Source organism: Engystomops pustulosus, chromosome 4 (genome assembly GCF_040894005.1).
Source record: "Engystomops pustulosus chromosome 4, aEngPut4.maternal, whole genome shotgun sequence".
Taxonomy (NCBI): domain Eukaryota; kingdom Metazoa; phylum Chordata; class Amphibia; order Anura; family Leptodactylidae; genus Engystomops; species Engystomops pustulosus.
In genome coordinates this window covers 152,765,643-152,788,102 of record NC_092414.1, presented here as the reverse complement: position 1 = coordinate 152,788,102, position 22,460 = coordinate 152,765,643, and the positions used below count along the sequence as shown (strand labels likewise).

Here is a 22,460-nt window from a genome sequence, read left to right as displayed (position 1 = left end):
ACCAATAGAGTCTTAATGAAGCAGAAGTGCACTACTATGACCATTGAACACTTATAATAATATTAATTATATAGCGCCATAATAACAAGAATAATTCTTTACTTATATAGCGCCTACAGATTCTGCAGTGCTGCTCAAAGCTTGACAAATCATATTCCGTAGCGCTTTACAAATCCTATAGATCAATAAGAAATTGCTCTATGAAACCAGTTTTGAAACATTAGAAAAAAGGTAACATAAAAAACCCAAGACAGACAGACTTTAAATTAAAATGATAACCTGGATTAAATACACAATGCAGCACAAGAATATATGGTAAAACATGTCATTCCCAACATACCTTTGTTCCTGGAGGAAGGCCTTCAAGTTGTTTTGGCTTCCTGAATGTCCTGTGATGCTGAGTTTTATGATCCATTTTCTCTTTACAAGTCAAAAACTGTAGCCTGCACTTAGTGCATCTATAAATACCTTTATTCTGAAATTGAGAAACATGGGAGTGAGTGTAGGACGTACAATATTGCTCAAATATGTACCGTATATACTCGTGTATAAGCCAAGTTTTTCAGCACAAAAAATGTGCTGAAAAACGTCCCCTCGGCTTATACACGAGTCAATATACTCGTAAAAAAAAAAATTCTTTAAAATACTTAAAAAATATTAAAAATTTATATACTCACCCTCCGGTGGCCCCGATGTGCAGCGCTGCTCCCCCGATGCCCGCGCGGCTCGTCTTCAGCCTTCCACGCCGTCTTCTTTCTTCTGCTGGGCGCCGCCATGTTTTCCCCCGGGTGGCGCCTAGTATGCCGTCAGCAGCGGTGCGTCATACTATGCGCCTGCCGGCCGGGGAGAGCAGTGGCGGCGCCCTGCAGAAGAAAAGAAGAAGGGCGCGGAAGCCTGAAGACGAGCCGTGCGGACATCGGGGGAGCAGGGCTGCGCATTGGGGCCACCGGAGGGCGAGTATATAAGTTTATTTTTTTTTTAATGCTGGGCTGTATGCTACATGGGGCAGGCTGTATACTGCTGGGGGCAGGCTGTATACTGCTGGGGGCAGGCTGTATACTGCTGGGGGCAGGCTGTATACTGCTGGGGGCAGGCTGTATACTACTGGGGGCAGGCTGTATACTACGGTCTGACTAACCTGATGCTTTATATAATGCTGCATGTAAGGCGTTCCAGACCGAATCACTTTCAGACAAAATGGACATAACAAATTTTTGGTGTTTTCATGTGTACTTCGAAAATGGTTATCAACATCAACAAAAATGGAAGACCTATAATTGCACACCTAGAAGAGACATAAAAAAAAGATCACTGTTAAAATGAGGTTTAAAACTAAGATTTTGTTCTGGAGAAGAGGTACTGGAGAAAAGATACTATAGGATGTTCAAACTTAAAGGGATTGTCCACTTTCAGCAAATAATTGATATTGTTTGTGTAATCAAAAGTTATTCAATTTTCCAATATACTTTATGCATTCATTAATCACAGTGTTTACTTCTAGTGGATAGAAATCCACTGGTTATGTGATGTCACACGGGTCCACGAGCCGTTATTATAGCAGAGAGTAATCAGAGATATTTGATAATAACAGCTCCTGCACCTGTGTGTCCATCATATGACCATGAGCAGATTTCTATCCACTTGAAGTAAACATAGAAGCTTTTTATAGCACGGCAGCAAGCAAGAATCTAGAAAACTGTGAAAAATACATACAAAGTCATGTATAAGCATTACCTGACAAACATATGGCATCTCCCCAGGTTTATGACTTTCCTTCATGTGTTGTAATAGAATCTGTTCAGTTTCAAAGGATAATTCACAGATCTTGCAAATGGCTGGAAGTAGGACAAAATGATATTGGTACATGGAAAACAAGTAGAAAAAACAGGAACTTTGGTAATATAACTAAATGACCTATTTACTAAAATATTACATGTGTTTTCCTCAGTGCAAAAAACTGGTGAAATAGGTGTCCTAATTGCCACAGAAAACATACAGTTCTACTTTTGACCAATCCATTTAGTTTCCTCCGTATACTCCTTAATAATTATACCAAACCAGTAAAAGTATTTATGCTTCAGTTCAAAGGTCACTGTTTTATTAGAGTTCTGTGGATATTGTGGCCAATGTTAGGATTGTCAAAATTGCAAACGTGATAGCTGAAAGTTAAAGTTTTCTGCCTCAAACAAAAAATGTTTTAAATAGTCAGCCCCAAGAAATCTCCTTTTCTTTTATCTTGCAATCCATCAACTATTAACAAGTGTACTTTGTGACAACTACATACATTTATAAACACGTTCAGCAATAGCTATGGACTGCTGTTGTGTATTAATGATGTATGAGGCTACCTGTCCCTTAAGGACGGAGTAGATCATTCGGTCGGTAAATACGTGAAGTGGGTGATTCTTAGAAGAGGTGCATTGTCTATATTTGAAAAACTGAGGTCCTTATGGACCAATACATAGGGGCTTGCCACTGGAGAATAGTGAGGTACGGCATGGAGATGGTCTGAATGCATAGTAAACATGACCTAGTATTGACTGAAGTTCAATCCTTAGGTTTCCCAATTTCACAATTACATTGCTCACCATAGATTCACCAGTGTAAGTGAAAGGGCCCCAGAGTCCAAACAACACTTACCTTCCTGTGTCCCTACCTCTTCATTATTATACCCTCTCTGATGGGACAGGAGTTTCATGTCCTGGGATGTCCTAAATTTAGGACAAACAAGTATTGGGCGAGTCCTACCAGACAAACTCACAGTGCTGGTAGTAATGTTATAAAGAGCAGCCACTACTTTATATTTTGTGGTTTCATGTATTACAAAACCATTTAAAGTGTAAAGCCGATGTTATGGTTTTACCATATGGTCATGTGACTCCCCCTTTAAAAACAAACAAAATCAGGTCATATTGTGTTACTTTCCAAAGTTATAGCATTTTCTTTTCTTAACGTATTTGACAAAAATCTTTCTCACAAGTGGTGAAGTGGGCGGAGACTAACCTCTTCCTGTATCTGCCCTGAAGATGAGTCACTCTGCCCACAATTCCCATTTTTCTCTCATTCAGTAATTTAACAGCAAATCCAGTGAGATTTCTACAAGTAAACCCACTGAGCACTGCATAGTGTACATACAGGATGTATATGGTGATTAGCCTGGCAGCTTTCATCACATGGAGGAGCATGGAACATGTAATAAGTAGTAGAATCAGAAGTAGAGCAGGTACATGAGGTGTATAGTCTGTGATGTGTGAGCACTAAGAATTAATAGCTCCAAAGTAGAAAATGAGGGGGGCTGTTGCATCATGAGGTGAAGAGAGACAGAAAAATTCAGTAGAATCACAGACTGCAATGGAAGGGCAGATCGGAAACAGAGCAGATCTTGTACTTCACCATTCTGTGTAGGAGACATCTGTATCCGCAGTACTGAACACACTCGGCTATACAGACAGCACTGTCAAATTACCCCCCCCCCCTTCCTTCTCTCTGACAAGTGAGCAGCAGCCCCTCCCCTCTTTCAGTCCCCTATCTTGTTTACAAATCTACAGTTAATAAGAGAAACCAGCCCATCCAGGCGACCAGCTAGTGCAAGGACCATACCACACTAAGGAGGATAACAAAAATCTGCAGCACAAAGTTAAAGGGGTATTCTCATCTGGGCACTTACATTCAGTTTCATTAATCTGTCATATATAAACATTAGTTCAATTGGATGTTATTAAAAAAAATGTTCCTGTGTGAAGATAATTTCTCATAAATGTAACCATGTTGTCCCTTAGAAACGAGATAGCTTCCTCAGATACGACCACGTCTGATAGATTGAGTGCACAAAGAAACAAAAGGTTATTGTATATAAAATGTCCGGGAGTTACTACATGTCGCACAGCCGTCCTGTGGTAGTGATTGCTGAATCCTGGCGGTTTGGCAGGACTCTATAGCGCAAATCTGGCCACTGCTGCCAGAGTATGACGTGGTCGTATCCGAGGAAAGTATCTCGTTTCTAAGGGACAGAATAACTACATTTATGAGAAATTATCTTCACACAGGAACATTTTTTTTAATAACATCCAATTGAAGAAATGTTTACATAAGGCAAATGAATTAAATTGAATGTAAATGCCCAGATGGGAATACCCCTTTAATCAAGAATGTTTTACATCCCAAGAACCATTAAAAAAAAAAGAATATAGATATTTTGATAAATGCAACACATGTATAAGACATAATGAACAAGACATTAAAGGCCTAGCAATGTTTTTATGCTGCAGTCTCTGAAGGCAACTTAAAGTAGCAAAAAATAAGCTAATTTACCGCTTGAAAATACTATATTCGATTCTAGCAAAAGATAAGAATTATAATAAGTCATATCTTACTTGTGGATTCATATAATGTGTGAGAACTCTCAATGTGGCATTGCAGTTGGAAGGGAGTAGAGAATTGGCGGTAACAGTGGTGGCAGGTGGTGTGGTTTTCCCAACTTTCTGTGCTTTGCTTCTCAAGCTCCAGGTGATGTTTCATGTGGTTCATAAATCTAGCACACAAAAAGTAGCATTAATGGTAAATTTGTGAGAAAGTAGCAAAATATATACTATATAAAAAACTAAATAGAAAAACTAGATTTACAAAATAGGTACAAATAGTATTTAATATGCTACATTTTCAAAACATACATGATATTAATAACTTATTTGGGTATTATTATTTGTATTCATTTTGTATTCATTATTATTTGTATTCATTTTGTACAATTTTCTGTATAATTTCCGTATTGGCGTTTTAGTATAGCAAGTATCCTAAGCAGCCAAACAAAGGCTTCATGGATAAATGAAACTATAACATTCTTGTCAAAATCAACCTTTAAAGTCCTAGAATTTCTAAAGAAAAAAGTCTTAGAGCAACCAAAAAGTCATGACTGACATGTCTTGACTTCATACATTAGTTCCCTGCTGATTTCAAGACAAATTGCCTTTGCCTCAACCTGCATCTTTGCTTCTAAGTGTATGTAATAGCGATTTTAATGTCTGCAATTACAAGAAGCTTTTGTTTTCCTTAATGATACAAGCAGAGGCAAGTCTGTTCATTTTAGCTTGCAGACTATGCCCTTTGCAGACTTAAGCCATTCTTCAGCTTCACTTTCTGCCATTTCAGCTTCTCTTTACGGGTCTGTATGCGGAAGAACTGCGACCTTCTCTGCCAAGCAGAGGTCTTGAGACAAACCTGTCTCCCTAATGAAGATGATCACAGTGTCCTTTTTTTGCTGATTTAGAAACTAGAAGTTATTCAATCAAAACAGCACCACCAAATAACACCCTTTATCACAGGACAAATACAACAATCATTCATGTGTAATCCCTAAACAGACCTGTGCAGCTTACTGTGAAATGTAATTAATCTGAATGACATAGCACAGCAGAGGCGACTAGAGAAGATTCACTAGAAACTATAGGGTAATTCCCCATTGTCAAGTTATTCCCATAAAACAACAATCATAGGTTACTGGCATTTCCTTTAAAGGAAATTTAAAGGGAATCTGTCAGGGCTATATAAGACACCATAACACCCACAGGTTCCTATGGAATAGTGGTTTAGTGTCCCAAATATCTCTAAAATCACTGGTTTTCGTCTTGGTTTTAGGTAAAAAATTTCTATGCTTTGGTACGTCTCTAGATACCCATATTCTGGTCTCATGATGATGAATAATAACAATAGTCAACTGCAGTGACTATTTTATACAAATATTGGGCTCTGATCTCGATCTTTCCATTATAAAGGGAGCAAATATGATGTTAGAAACAATGATTTACTTACTTAATATTGTTCCTGAGAAGTTTCTGACAGCTGAAGCACTTGAATGTGCTGTGGGTCTTCTCTTCTTTCTGTATCAGCTGGAAATCGCCAGGATATCTTCCATAATAAAAGTCGCTAACTAGCATGATCAGCTTTCCTCTTTCATTGTCTTCTACAGGGTTTAGGTGTTTGGAAGCATCAAGGTTCAATACTCCGCGGAAAAAGCTCTGAATTTTCTCCGGACAACAATACTGTAATATTGAAAAGAATGGAATGGATTTAATGCATCAGAAATTAATCCCAACGGAAAAAATACAATTACCCATCACAGCTAGGGCAAAACCCAACAAGAGGTGACAGGTTATTAAAAAGTACATGTTTGGGGTTATTTGGGTAATAGTCACTTTAAAATAATAAGTGTTTACTTATCCCAAGAGAGAACCCTAATAGCATCAATAAGCTAAATATATGCAATAGTATGCATTACAAATGGTAAATTCTTTCAACCTTTGAGCCATGTTACATCAAACACTTATATACACCTGTGATTGAGGCTGTGCTGTTATAAACTTTGTAGTGGTGTAGATCTATTTGACACACGTTGGGTTGTTATTGGGAATCATATGGGGGATCATATTGGGAGTCCACAAATGAATATACAAACAAACAAAATAAAAGTAAAGTATCCCCACATCTGCAAACACCGATCAATCAAAAAAAATGTAAAGTATTCAATGATCGGATATGAAGAATGCCATATTGAAAGAAAAACTTCTTCAAAACAATCAGAGACAAAATGAAGGAAAAATCCTTTGGCACCAGCTGGTAAAACCTCAAATGTTTATTCCAAGGTGTAATTTAAGAAACAAAACATAGAAAAAAGTAGAGACATAGCTCAAATATGCTTGTACAAACAGACTAAGGTGACGCGTTTTGGTCCTACATTGCGTGGTCCTTATTCATACCTCTACTGAACACAAATTAATACTTACATGTAAAGCAGAGAGAAAACTCAAAATCCCCGCCTTTAGGTCATGTGACTGATAGGCTACGAATAGTGGGAGTATACCAGTGTCAATCAATATAACATGGGGCTGGGGTAAGAGATCAGATGACGTGTCGTGTGATTAGTGACCAGTACGTAATTGGAGCATAATCAATACAACGTGGGACGGAACTAGAGGATGTCAAAACACAGAGAAGTTTAGTATACATAAGTCAGTTCGTTTTGGAAATTTAATCCCATCGGATGGCGTGTGCCCTATGAAAGTATCCACTTGGCCTCTTGTATGTATAATCTTTTATTACGATCTCCTCTTTTATTGGGGAGGATCCAATCTATCCCTATGACTCGCATGTTAATAACACTACCTGCTTGTTTATCCCGAAAATGTATAGACGCCCCCGTAATGCTGCGGGTACTGGCAATTGTTTTGGAGTTAGCCACCGTTATATGTTCTGAGATACAATCTTTTAATTTTCGTGATGTGCACCAAACATACTGGAGACAGCATTGTGTACATTCAATGAGCTATATAACCCAAGTAGTTTCACAGTTGATATACAGGCGGTCCCCTACTTAAGAACACCTGACTTACATACGACCCCTAGTTACAAACGGACCTCTGGATGTTGGCAATTTACTGTACTTTATCCTTAGGCTACAATAAACAGCTATAACAGTTATCACTGGTGTCTACAATGACGCTTTATTGTTAATCCTGGTTCTGATGACAATCCAACATTTTTTAAATCCAATTGTCACAGAGACCAAAAAAATTTGGCTGGGGGTTACAATGATAAAGTATACAGTTCCGACTTGCATACAAATTCAACTTAAGAACAAACCTACAGACCCTATGTTGTATGTAACCCGGGGACTGCCTGTAATAGTTAATGGAAAGGTTTTTTTTCGTAACTTGAGATTTAAAAAAGTTAGAGCTTTGAGCTCTAGAGTTTGCAAATATTGCAGTGATTGCCACCGCAGCGATAGCTGCCTTTATGTATGAGCCATGGGGTATGTGAGCCATGGGCGATAACAGATTGCCAAGTGTGGTGGCCTTAGTGGAGACAAAAGCAATCCCATCCCCTAAGATGTCCTTTAAAGTATCACTATGCAACAAGGTGGGAACGTATTTCTTAATGATAGATGTAATTTGTTGATACTGATTACTGTACTTGGTGCAGAAATGTGGTTTAATGCTATGTTGGGATGTGATGACAATTTTGTCTTTAAGATAGTGTGAGCGGGGCTGAGAATCAGCTATCCTCCTAGCTCGATTGCAGAGTGTCTTCTTCAAAACAATGCTTCTTTACCACCTACTGTGACTGGGTGCCATAACCAAATCACCTACACACAATATAAAACTTCATTTCAAAGATGGCTTTGCTTTCAGGCACCAGTGACCCTCAGTCACAAAGTGTAAATTATTGAAACATTCAAGACAACCAACAATCTTCTTATGAATGGATGTCCCAGCAATTTTTTGTAATGTTGACCAGCATACCCAGACATATATTATCTATGGCAATCCGGAAAGGTTAGGGTAAACACTTAGCACTAGAGATGAGCGGAACTGAACTTTAAGTTCGGTGTTCAGCATTTGGGTCACTCAGCCTAGTCCGGACAAGTTGCGTAATATACTGCAGAGCAGCCAATGCGGAAAATTTACGTGCCTAGTAACCAGGCATGACTGTAATTTTCCAGGGGTGTCCACCGCTCATCTCTCTCATCACCTTTCCATCATAACTTGACTTTGTTACATGTAACTTACTGGACCAGAATATATTCTGGCCATATATGGGCAAGAATACTGCCATTTCGAAATTTGTAAGCCAAGACCTGGAAAGAGTCCACTGAAAGGGTGTAAATCTCTTATAGCAAGTTTTTGGTTTAAAAATATTGACCTTAGACAGTGAAAAAGAATATCAAGATACCACTGACATAATCTTCAGACATACCTTAGAGACATGTCCAAATATGTTAAGGTAAACCTTCCATTTGAATTATCATTAATAACTAGTAATCTCAATTGTTTTCTATTTTTATAAAAAAAATCTGTGTATAAACTACACGACAATTTATAGTCAAACACAAGCCATATTACCGTCATGTGTTTCTTCATGGGTTCCAAAAGGTTAAAATGTATGTTGCACTTCGGACATGCCCGAGGAAATGGTGTTCCATTTTTTGTTGGGGTTGTAATTGTATTACTACCTAGATATATCAAAGACAAGACAATTATTAACCATTAATTTCCATTAATTAATTAAAATAGTAATGGACATTTATTTAAAATACCTTTAGTATTTTGTGCTAGAGTCGCTGAGGACATTGGGTTGGAAGCTTTAGTTGAGGCTGCTAATGGCCTTTTATTCAATACATTCTCATTGCTGTTAGGCTTTTCTGGAGAGTCATCAGTCAAATCAATAGTAGAATGTCGTTTCTCCATTAAGGCATTTTCATTTCGTCCCATGTTTGCTTTGAAAATAAAAACAATTTTTAAAGACTATCCTATCTTATGTTATCATTTATCTATAAGTGATGTGGAAATATTAGAAACTATGCTCTAACCATAGCAGCCTGCAGTTCATCTCTCCCAACATACAGACCATAACATTCAGAAATCTTCCCAGAATCTATAAAATATCTAGTGTGAAACAGTGACTCCTCCACAGTGAAGAGTAGTAAATAGTGCAACATAGCTGACCTTATAATCTTTTTCATAAAGGTGCACATTTACCAGTGCATTCTGTACTATGTGCAGTTTGCCAGCTTATAGAGCAGAGTGTGCCAGATTCATGACTTCTGGTGCACATTGTGCAGGAATATGGCGCCCCCTGCACACTCCCGACAAAGTGCACCACAGAGCGTGCAACACAATTCTGTCGGACTTTGCATGTTAAATTTGTGTTGCATGAATAATAGTGCAACTGCGACATAAAACAGTTGTGTGCGACACATATGTGGCGCAGACACTTCTTAAATACCTGTGCAAGCAGTTTGCATCTAAAAGAACATTCAAAGTCTGACAGAAAACTGGCACACAGCCCTTAGTAAATGTGCCCCATAGTGTTTGAAACCTATGGGGTAAATTTAGATGGAGAGACCTCTCATCAATTCTGAGGAAATGGTGCAGCTCATATTAACAAATATAGAATACCATTCACAAACAATTACAAAGGCTGAAATTCCTCATCAGGAATTGACATGCAGTAGATATTTTTTCGTACTAAGCATGGGTCATTTGATCGCTGATCAATTTTCTCCATTATCAGTTGTGTAGTATGAATTGTCATGGTTACTTTGATAGAATATCAAGGATAACATAGATTATGTGGAATTTGATTTCATCTGAAGTTTTAAAATCCAGTTTGGTACCTGCAGTATTTTTCATAAAAACATTTTTCTGGCCATGCTGCTGTAGTATCGGCTGCTTTAGTCCTGGTATCTGGCTGGTGGTAGTTTGTGTCATTGATGGAGCTGGAGCATTAGGCCTATGAATAAAACCGGAAGCTGCCCTTGTAGGAGATGTAATGGGCCTGACCTGGGGCAAAGGTAGCTGTGGCCGCACTGATGAAGTAGAATTCCCTGTAACAAATATTACACTTATCACTAGGTTAAACAGGAACAAATATACAATTATTGTAAACATTTTTAGTTAAAGGGAACCCGTCACCACATTTTTCACAAATACAGGTAGTGACAGTTTCCCATGGAGCCCTAGCAACTAATTGACACCTTTCTTTTAGCTAAAAATGATTCCCCTGAGATTCACATATATTCAACTTTATAGTTTTACCTGGCATCTAAGCATAGCTACAGCGAGTCGAGGTGGCGTGGCCTCCTCAGGTTGAACCCAGCCGCTCCTCTCTATCCTATCTCTGTATGCATCATCGCAGGTCCTATAGCTTTTGTAGCATTACAAAACTGTACACCAAGCATATATCTCATGAAATCACAGCATATTGTATCACATGAAACTCAGCAGCCTGCATGGCGGGAAGTAGAAGTCCATGGAGGCCGTTGTGATTGTTTTATGTGGTCAGATATGTACATGGAGTATAGTTTGTTAATATAAAGTAGCTTAAGGACCTTTGATGAAGTCACCCGGGTCACATGACATTAGGCCACGCCCCCTCCACTAGCTCCAAAGTCGCATAGATACCAGGCAAGATTATAACTCTGATTTTATGGGGATCTGAGGGAAAGTACTTTTAGCTAAAAGCAGGGAGTCACATAGTTACTAGAGCTCTATAGGAACCTGCCACTACCTGTATTTGTGAAAAACCGGGTGACGGGTTCCCTTTAAATTGCCAAGAGAACTAAACATTCTTGCTGACTTGCACCTAATGTATATTTTCGATTCTACTTTCAGGATAGGATTCTGCTCTGATACTAAGAGAACATATAGGGGCGGCATAAGCAAGATAACATTAACCGTATTCAGCATAAAAGATCTGCTTACACACGAATGTATAAAAAAATAAACTTACTATCTTACCCCTCTGACGCTTCCCTTTCATCTTCTTGTCTAACAGAGCAGACAGAGACACATCTATGCGCCCTACCCATGCACACAATAGGACATCAGCAGCAGCAGCGACACAACTGCTTCATAGTGTGAGTGCATGGACGCATCTCTGCCTGCTCTGTTAGACAAGAAGATGAGAGTTATTTTTTTATAAAATGCCAGGGGGCTGCAGGACATTTCTCTATTTGGGATGGGGGGAAGCTGCTGCTGCTGCAGGACATATCATCACTTGGGAGGGTCTACTGCAGGGCATTTCATTACTTGGGGGGGTCTGCTGCAGGGCATTTCATTACTTGGGGGGGTCTGCTGCAGGGCATTTCATTACTTGGGGGGGGTCTGCTGCAGGGCATTTCATTACTTGGGGGGGGTCTGCTGCAGGGCATTTCATTACTGGGGGAGGCTGCATGGGGTATTTTATAACTGGAGGAGGCAAAAATGGGGTATTTTTTTATTACTGGGGGAGGCTTCAAAGGGCATTACATAAGTTTTCCCAGCATTTTGGGTATGAGGGGCCTCAACTTATACTTAGGTTGGCTTATACTCAAGTATATGCGGTACTCAAGACCTGTTGCAAAGTTATATAAATGCATAGGCACAATAATATAAACAATTAAGGGCAACAACTCTGTAATTATTAAAGTACTGATTACTGAAACAAAGCCAAGCAAACTGCACAATAAAAAGAGCCATGTTAAAACAAAAGTTGAAAAAAAAATTATCTAAAACCATAAAATTAACTGAAAGATTACAAAAATAACTCCATACCTGGTGCTGTAAATGTTTGCACGTTTTGGTATTGTGTTAATGCTGTGCTCGGTCGCAATGCATACATTACATTTGAATTATTTGAGGAAAGCTGGGTAGAGGTCATAATGTAACCCTGAGAGAAGAAATATACACAAATATAATAAGATTACGCATAACCAGCAATATAACAATTTTTATTTCAAAGTAACTAGTGCTAGCAATCGGTCATATAGCTATGATATGTGTAGAATATATCCTTAGGACTAGGTTTACACTATATAACACATTAGTAGTGGAACTTCTGTTGTGCTACATTTTTAAAGCAGAATATTTTAAGAAACTCAAAGCCACAAATATCTAGAGTAACAGATACCAGCAGTGCCAAAATATCCAAATGACTATATTCATTTTAGGCCTCCAGCATATGATCTTCTCCAGCCAGTGGAAATGGGTCATATGTCGGACCAATCCGACGGACTGCACACCTTTTACAGAAAGGGAGCCCTTGCATTATACCAAAATATAATTAAAGGACTCCCCCTCTGCTGGCTCCCCTTCAGTGTTGGCACTGAACCAGTTACTAGAGTGCCAGCACTGAAGTCACAATTGTATGAAGTTCCCCATCCCTTCTCCATCCAGCCATGAAAATATTTTTGGAATAATCCTGACACACAGTTCAAAAGAAATATTATAGAGAACTTAGTAGTTGATAATCTTTCAATGCTACTGCAGACAGAGCATCGAAGGGATATTCCTACTAAAGCCAGTTGTCTTACAGCCACAAGTGAGAAAGATAAGTGTTCATATCTCTAAAAATATTTCTTTATTTATTAGCTTTAAGGGATATCTACCACCAGGATGAAAGACGGCGTGCAGAAGATCTGGAGGGGCTACAGGCTCCATTAACAAGTAAGGAGCCTGGAGCACTCAGGCTCATTTGCATACAGTCCTTCATCCTGGTGGTAGATGGCCTTTAACAATTGTGATTGAAAAAAGAGGTCCAATAAAGGATAAAGGATATGCATTTGTGAATTTTCTGTGTTTAGTGTTTTTTCTGAATTATAAAACGAAACTATAAATATTTGTTTTTCAAAAAGATAACCTCACCATTGTTTAGATATTTAAGGGAACCTGTCATCAGAAATTGACCTTATAAACCACTACCAGTATATTGCCAAGCAGCTGAATACATTTCAGATCATGTTTCTTTCATGACCCTGTGCAGTGGCATTGTGAAGAAAATCTACTTTGAAATGAGATGTAAATTGGCTGTATAAAGTCAAGGAGGCGGAGAATTTAACACTAAAGTGAAGTTCTCTCTTCCTTAAAAAGCCCCCTTCACTGTAATTGACGGTTCTACATCCACAGACATCACTAACCAGATCTCCTGAACTCCGATGCACAATGTCAGTCACAAAGAAGGAGGCATTAAAGGGGTTGTCCGAGACGTAAAAAAACATTGAACATTGGAGGCTGTAGGGGGAGACTTTAAAAATTAAACATTTACTTACCTCCGCGGTCCCTTCTGGCGTCCTGTGCTGCCATCTATTCGGTCCTCTCCCCTGTAAACAAACAGGGGCACGAAAGCTGCGATGCGTTCAGTTCCCGGGAGGCCGTCTATGCCCACCCATCCCTATTCCCAGCTGGAAGCTGAATGCATTGCAGCTTCTGTGCAGTTTACAGGGGCATGGACTGGAGAGACGGCAGTGCGGGACTCGGAGGTAAGTAAATGTTTGATTTTTTTAAAGCAGCCCCCTCTCGGCCACCAATGTTTTTTTTACGATCTTGGACAACCCCTTTAAGCGCTTTGCCTCCTTGACTTTACACAACCAATTTACATCTTACGGCAAAGTTGATTTTTTGGATGATGCCAGCTCTGGACCATGAAAGAAAGAAAACTAGAGGGTGTTACGCTGCCTGACTGGTAGTGCTTTATTAGATCAATTGCTGATTTTAGGTTCCCTTTAAAACAATAAAAGATATTGGCTTATGTCTAGAATATTGCTTTCTTTTTGGTTTTACCTGATTTAGTATTATTGGCTGTGCAGTGACACTGGTAACAGGTCTAAGAGCTGGCTGAGACACTGAAGGAACTGAAGGGTTTCTATATACTGGAAGAGGACTTGTAACAAATGTCTGTGGTCTAGTAGCAGTTTGCATGACTGGATTTGCTCTGGGCGATTGCTGCAGCGGCATACATCTGGGAGCAGGTCTCCTAATTGCTTCCTGCATTCCAACAGGTCTTGCCAGAGGTTGGACAGTGGCAGGACTTATAACTGGTCTAGTGACAGGGTGGTACATAGGTTGGACGGGCTGAGTAACAGAGGGTGTTGAAGCAGGAGGTTTGTAATGGTTATTCGACACTTGATGTGTTTTGTTCCCTAGAGAATAAGAAATAAGAAAGTGGTAATTGGCTGTCTTAAAGTATTTGAACTGTTAGAAGTATAAAAGGATGTTACCTCTGTTAGGCGTACCATTTTCAGCCCTTGCAAATTGTTGCCCTTCAGTTGCCTTGTCTAAAAATAAAAAAATGAATGCGATTCAGGTAAATAAATATTCTTATCTGAACAAGAACAAGCAATACACCAACTAAACAACTGAACAAGTGTGCGAGAGTGTGTGTGTATATTCCACTTCCAATAAACATAAAAAAATAGGCAGTACTCTGATAGGTATTGTTCTAACCCGCTTCCTTCCCCAGATCAATGAATTTAGGATAGCTTCTAAAGATTTTAAGAATTTTCTGTCAAACCAAATTGGACACACGGCAAATACATACAAATTCTGCGGAAGCAGTACAATCTTAATCAATGCTATTACATTAGCCTTAAAAATTGGCAGCCTGGTCCAAATATTTGTCATTGTGCGCACTTTAGTCAAAAGGGGATTCAAATGTAATTCAGAAAAACGCTTGACCTCTACTCCTATCCTGATGCCCAAATACTCAAAATCTCCTTCCAGATTCAAAATTTTTAAATTTCCCAACTGGGAACATTCTATTTCATCTATTGGCAGCATAGTGGTTTTACTCCAATTAATCTTAAGCCTGGACAGCTTACGAAAATCCTCCACAACTCTTATCCCCTCAGGTATTGATCTATGTGAATCAACCAAGCATAGAAGAATGTCATTGACATACATTAATAACTTGTCTCCTTCACCCCCATATCCAAGCCCTTCATGTTCTCATTTTTTCCTAATAGCAATAGCCAATGGCACAGCAAAAATAGCAAACAAGAGGGACGAGAGGGGACACCCCGGCCTAGTATCCCAAAAGAGACTAAAGCCTTCTGCGTACTCCTGATTAATTTTACCACAAGTGGTGGGAGTAGAATATATCAATTTTACCCATGAAATAAAAACAGGCCCAATCCCAAAGGTCTCCAGAGTCCTCCATAGAAACTCCCACTCCACCCTGTTAAAAGCCTTCACAGTATCCAATGACAGGATGGAGTGGGAGCCCCCATTCCCTATTTGGAGGTTAGCAAAGAGCCTGAGAATATTCAAATGAATATTATGCCCAGGTACAAACCCAGTCTGATGTGGATGGATTATTGTAGAAACAACACCCTGGAAAACAAGTTAAATATCTGTATTTAACAAGGAAATGGGTCTAAATGATACAACATCCAAAGGATTTTTATTCTTTTTTAATACTAATGAAATAATAGCCTCCAACATTTAGATATCAAGGAATTTCTAATCATTGCAAAAAATTTTCTACATCCAGTAAATTTCCTTCCCATTCTGAGGCATACATGTTTTTAAAATACTTTACAAATTCCCGCTTTACTTCCTCCATATTCCTAATATCGTGTCCCTCATTATTCAAAATACAACTTATATACAAAGTACTTGCTTGATTCTTAACTATATCAGACAATACTCTATCCAGTCTTCCTTGTTGATTCTTGGCATTCTCGGTGGCCTTCTTTTGCAAGGATATGCCAGGAATCAAAGTATCCTTCCAATGGTGGAAAGACGAGATCTAAATGCAGCCTTTATAGGTGTATAAAAATACAGTCTGCATAAACCTGGGTTCACATCACATTTTAAGAACACTTTAAAAAAAAAAAAATCTTTAATAAATAATACAAATCTTTAAATAAACTTTATTGATGGGAACATGGAGATACAGCATGTACATGAGATAAAGCATACACAAGTCGGTCTCGCCGAACCTAATTTAAGAGGATCAAAAGGAGGCAGGAGTCCAACATGCACCTCAGCAAGCAAGGTAAAATCTCCACATTACTGTAAATGTCCTCAAAGCATAAATAAAAAACAAGGGTATCGGTCAGGCTTATACATCAGGACAAAATAGGTATAAGATATAAGAGGCTATAGTAAACTATAGTAAACATACAACTATGTAACTAAGTATGAATGAGAGGGGCAGCAGTAAAATGGCAATTTAAGCCATTTGTCTCAGCATGAAATTTCTTTTCCTTTTTCCTGTGTGTATAATATATATATATATATATATATATATATATATATATATATATATTATAATATCTCCACTTCCTGAGGGTTAGAGCAGTATTAACTCAAGTCACAGAGTGTGGGGGGAGGGGTGGTAAGCTATCCAGAATCTGCCCACCGTTTTACCGGCACAGTGGCTACGCCTACCCTGTTGAACAGAAATTTAAGGACCTGTTCCCAGTAACCCTTAACCACAGAACAGGACCACATTTTAATAACACTTTTAGCGTGTAGACCAGGATAGCTCCCAACGTAAACAATAAACGCGTTCATAGACGTATGCTTGTAAATGGAGGCCTCCTTTTTGTATTGGTGTACTCAGTATACATTGTGTCCAGCAGTAAACACTGGATGAAGAAAAGGCTGCAGAATGCACACTTAGTGAAGCATTTTCTCAGTAGAGCTAATAATAGTCTATGGGGGATGGACACCATACAATATTTTTCTTTTTCTCATTTTAATATAATTTGTATATGTTTTACATCTTTGTTTTTATATGAGTCTATAGAAAACCAATATTCATTAGTAGCATGTTTGTTCCCCCCCACTGTAGCGGGGGCATCCATGATATGATACTACTCAATCCTCACAGTGAAAGATCTTTGTTTGATATGAAGTTGGGAATTCAATCGTACTTCCACACTTCTCTCAACATACATTGGCTTGCCAACAACATGTAATAACCCTACTGTTATACTCACTCACCTCATGTCTTCTCTTAACATGGAAAATAAGTAATACTGATCCCTTAGATTTTTATAATTTAATTAAACTAAATAATTTTATGTAATTACATTAAGGAAGAAAGAATTGATAAATCGGTATATTCACATTGTTCTTGATTTCTCCGGAGCTCACATCCCTGTAGTCCCTGAGATTGCAGTAGTTTGCTTTAGTGCTTCTGCTTGGAAGACAGAATTTACAGAAGTTTAAGAGTAAAAAGCAGATTTGGAGGGATGATGACAAGAGCCAAAGTGGACAAGGAAGCACTTTTCCCTAATAAGATATATTACAAATTTATCAATACCTGATTGTTGATTTATGCTAAGTTTAAAGAAAAGTTGGGAACCTCCTCTAGCACTCCCATTGAAGCAGAGGCTTATCCAACTTGCCTGGGTCAAGTGAAGTAACGCAACATGTGACAAGACGTGCACACACGCCAAACTAATTGGAACACTGATTGCACAAGGGGAACAGGAGCTGAATTGGGGGCGTGGCTCTAAGAATTAAGACACCGCAGGATGCAATCAGCTGGTGCGACATGACCCTGCAGATGGCGAGATTGAACACTAGTGGGGGGACACGCAGGTCTAACTGCACTCCTAAATGCAGATGAACAGTCAGATACTAAGACTAACAGTCAGATAAACTGATAAGGTAGGACCAAGTTACCAACACACATGTAACATGCCCTTGTTACATGTGTGAGTTTGGCCAGTGCATTACCTGTGCACCAGTGACTACCCAAACGACCCATCCATTTACAAGGTATGTTTCTATATGGCTTGATAAGGCGATCTGCTGTGGTTACCAGATTGTCTAAAATGGTTGCCGGTACCAGTGAGATTTGGTTATGTGCTTTTAAGTATATATGGTTTGTTTGGACTTAATACAAATATAATAAAGTTTGGTTTTAACAATTTTCCTTTGAATGATCTTAACCATATTTGCCTGGGAATAATCTGTCCTTAAAGGACACCTGTCATCAGGTCTCTGTCACTTGTCCTGTCACCACTACCTGTTGGAGCAGCTCACAAGGATCCCATCCCAGCCTTTATCTAGTTATTTCATACATTATTCATTGTAAAATCATCTATTCTTTATCATGTAAATGAGGCTGGTCACATGGTCAGAGGCAGTGATGTCACCAATGTTCCCCCTCCCCTCTCCTCCCCCTGCTCATGTCTGTGTGTAATGTATAGTAAAGCATGGCTAGTGTGTGTCCTGCATCTGCTGACATGCTGCATCCTCCTAATATACATGTGAGAGACACAGACATCAGCTACACATGAATCTGACATGTTCTGCTGTAACATGGCTGCCTGGAGCTGCTGTATCTCTCCTGTACACACACACATGCACACACAGGCTGCAGGGGGCGTGGCCACCAGCAAGCACATCATTATACAGCCTCACATCATTATACAGGCTGTCAGTCATGCACTGGGGGTGTGGCTGTGCCTCCCACTCATGAATAGAGTGGACAGCTTGAATATGCTAATGCTTCATTGGACATTTCACAGGTCATTTGCATACAGCTTTAGGACCTCATTGCTTAGGTTTACAGGCATGTAGAGGGACAATGAAGGGATAGAGGCAATGCTCTCTAATGGCAGTTTATGAAAATATATTTAGTTTAGGGGGGTTATTTTGCATGACGGGTTCTCTATTATTTCATGACAAAGCGCTTTTTAAATTAAGTCAAAATGTAAAAAAAAAAAAAAAAAAAAAAAACTTTCAGTCCTGCTAACGACACCCCAGCAGTTTTAGTGCTTATTGGCGTCCATGCGCTCTGCTCGCTTTGTTACAGATGAAGAGCCAAAGGAAGAGAAGCCGCGGGGGTGGGAGGGGGGCTTTCTGCAGGGTATTTCATAGGTTGGGGGGTGGCTGCTGGGCATTTCATTACTGGGGAAGGCCACTTGGCATTTCATTACTCGGGGAGGCTGTGACCAATGCATTTCCCAACCTAGGCTTATACTCGAAAAATTCGGCAAAATTAGGGGCCTCGGCTTATACTTGGGTTGATTTATAAATTAAGTCTATTCTTACTGCTTCCATGGGAATAAAAATGGTTAGTAGCAGCCTGGTGCTGCTTATCAAGTGTCTTTGATAAATTCATCATCAGCCAGTGTGACCACATTATGATAGCTGATGTTTTGGAGGTTTGCTAAGGCATGTTTTAACACAATTCCAAGACAAGCAGACATAAGTAAGGTTATTTAGAGGAACTAAATATTGAACCGGCATTGACATTATAGCAGAGAATTATCAGACGTGTCTGAGAGCAGAACACTAGTTCCAGTTTGCCATGGCAGCCAATCAGAACTCAGGTTTAATTTGATAAACAGATGTGGGGAAATGAAAGCTGAGCTCTGATTGGTTACAATAAACATTAAAATGGCAAAAATCTATTCCAGAATTAGTTTTTTTCTACTTTACCCTCACAAAAAAGTTAATTTTTATCAAGAAGTCATAGCCACCCGAAAATAGTATAACTGAAAATTGCACCTCATACCACAAAAATAAGTCAATGCAATATTAGCAGAAAAACAAATATTTTATGGCTCACAAAAGAGCGCCAATGAACCAACTAAAAATCGCTTAATCCTATAGGGCAAAACTGGCTGTTGCATGGCCCTCCTTCCCTTCTGCACTCCAAATCAACATGTAAAGTGTCACCATACTTTGGAGAAATCACATAACAAATGTGGTATCTCCTTTTATATTAGTGAATGTGCAAGTTTTAGGGCCAAAATTAATCTCCATTTTTTTTATTACTATGAAGCTCTCAAATGGTTAACAAGCTTCAAAAAAGATTTTTAATAGTTTGAGTTGGTGCAGATTTGAAAATGGGGTTCTTCATAAGGGATATCTTACAATATATATTTAAAAGCTTACCAACCCTCCAACGTCATATGACGCATAACTACTTCATGCATCAACTATGGGTGTTTGGAAAAGGCTTGGCTTGAAATGTCGCTCCCCGTGACGTCATCGGGGAGCAACAATCTGTTACTGACATCCTCAGACAAAACAAAGACTTGAGTTTGTCTAGTTTTAACACATTTATTACAATGTACTATTTGCACATTGTAGTAGATGATGTGGAAAATCTCAATATACTGCCATACTGTAGTAAAAAATAATAGCGCCAGAAGATAACTTTGAATTATCATTTTTTTCTTATGGTGCCTGCACCAACCGTGGCAGTTCCCAGCAGGTGTCAGCTGTGTAATACAGCTGACATCAGCGGCACATGGAGAGCACTTTCCACACTCCCCTTCATGATCGACAGACATATATTTATGTTGTGAAGGGGTTTGAGTTATACATCATACAAAGTGACACATATCATATTACAAAAAATGGGGCTGAGCCTTAAGCTACAAAATGGCTGTCTCCTTAAGGCATGCAGTATCCATAAGTCTTGCAGACAAAATCCGCTTGCAGCCCACGGCCTTTTGTTGACTTGCCCGGCACCTTCTGCTGGCGCATAGTCTCAGTGACTACAAAGCCAGCTGAGAGCGCTTTGAATTGACTTCATGCATAGGTACGCCGTGCTGCGCTACTTACACATGAACGTCACAGCCGGGCCATTTTTAACTTGCTTTAGATGTGCGGCACGCCTACCCCTCCCCGGACCTGTACAGGGTGTGCACTATGTGCACTCCCGGGTGGTGAGGAGGCAACTAGTGCTGAAGGATACACCTGTTTTATCACTATGGATGGGTGTGGCTTCTGCCTGTCTATTACAAGTGGCTACTGGATTGGCTACTGTCTGTATAATACACAGACAGTAGCAACAGCCCAATGGGAGAGAGATGGCTACCCGGGCTGCCCCTGTGAGACATGGCTACCCGGGCTGCCCCTGTGAGACATGGCTACCCGGGCTGCCCCTGTGAGACATGGCTACCCCTGTGAGACATGGCTACCCCTGTGAGACATGGCTACCCCTGTGAGACATGGCTACCCCTGTGAGACATGGCTACCCCTGTGAGACATGGCTACCCCTGTGAGACATGGCTAACCCTGTGAGACATGGCTAACCCTGTGAGACATGGCTAACCCTGTGAGACATGGCTACCCTTGTGAGACATGGCTAACCCTGTGAGACATGGCTACCCCTGTGAGACATGGCTACCCCTGTGAGACATGGCTACCCCTGTGAGACATGGCTACCCCTGTGAGACATGGCTACCCCTGTGAGACAGGGCTACCCCTGTGAGAGAGGGCTACCCCTGTGAGAGAGGGCTACCCCTGTGAGAGAGGGCTACCCCTGTGAGAGAGGGCTACCCCTGTGTCAGAAAACAAAATAGGCAAGTCTAAAACCTTAATTTTAATATAGCTGAATTGCTGTGCTTGTATTTTGATAGTTTCTCAGATTTTTTAAAAACGTTTTCTGGTTGCTCTCAAAGGGTTTATTGTGATGGTATTGCTTTATTACTGTAACTACTAAACAGCTCGTCTAACTGTTAAGAAGTATCTACATTTTTACAGTACGGCTCTTTTAAGGCAACCATAAGGCCGATGTGGCCCTGGGTGAAAATGAGTTTGACACCTCTGCCTTAAGGGGTTAATTAGAAACTAGGTGATGAGTTCAATACTTATTTCACCTGCTCTATAAATACAATATAAATAGGGAAACATGATTCACATTGTTGAAGTTTTCTGTTAAGCGCTGAAAGCTAGAAGGAATGCAAAGTTCGCACAACGCAATTGTGTATTAACAAACACCTATAAAGCTGCAACATTAAGAGAGAAAATCTTACTTGTATTGGTAGTTTTTGAAACACTAATTTCTCGCACAAAAATTAGTTCATCGTCATCATCATCATCGTCGTCATCATCAATGACAATTGCTTTAGATTTTTGCTGCCATGGTTCAAGTTCTTCTTCTTCACATTCCATTAACAATTCAGCCATTGTTTACTAGTAAAAAAAATATATATAATTAAAGCGTTAAATCTAAAGAGTATCTTAACAAATTCAGATTTTACAAAACAATAACCTCAAATGTTGGACTTCCGCACAAACATACAATCTAAATATTATATGGTCTTTGGTGGTGGCAATGTATCTGTCACTTATCAGAGCTGACAGTCTGCCTAAACAAAGAATAAATCGTTTTCCTGAGTACAGGGAAAGATTTGTGTGTGTGTATAAAGATGTAGGAAGCAGCAGAACATT

At 39.5% G+C, this 22,460-nt stretch overlaps 1 protein-coding gene across 3 annotated transcripts in view; it reads right to left on the bottom strand.

Moving 5' to 3' along the window:
- The window catches only part of ZNF280D (zinc finger protein 280D), a 53,432-nt gene that overhangs the window by 17,147 nt on the left and 13,825 nt on the right, over positions 1–22,460 (bottom strand). For 2 of the 3 annotated variants that reach the window (XR_011854990.1, XM_072148146.1), the window contains exons 2-13: positions 22,043–22,202; positions 14,528–14,584; positions 14,091–14,449; positions 12,087–12,201; positions 10,169–10,378; positions 9,089–9,268; positions 8,895–9,004; positions 5,809–6,038; positions 4,374–4,531; positions 1,735–1,835; positions 1,139–1,285; positions 341–475 (exon numbers count right to left, since the gene is read on the bottom strand). Coding sequence is in view for 2 of the 3 variants with exons in the window: in XM_072148146.1 (XP_072004247.1) it covers positions 341–475; positions 1,139–1,285; positions 1,735–1,835; positions 4,374–4,531; positions 5,809–6,038; positions 8,895–9,004; positions 9,089–9,268; positions 10,169–10,378; positions 12,087–12,201; positions 14,091–14,449; positions 14,528–14,584; positions 22,043–22,196 (1,956 nt within the window). In the remaining variant the exon portion in view is untranslated. The remainder of the gene's footprint in view (positions 1–340; positions 476–1,138; positions 1,286–1,734; positions 1,836–4,373; positions 4,532–5,808; positions 6,039–8,894; positions 9,005–9,088; positions 9,269–10,168; positions 10,379–12,086; positions 12,202–14,090; positions 14,450–14,527; positions 14,585–22,042; positions 22,203–22,460) is intronic. The other variant, XM_072148147.1, reaches the window with a different exon arrangement.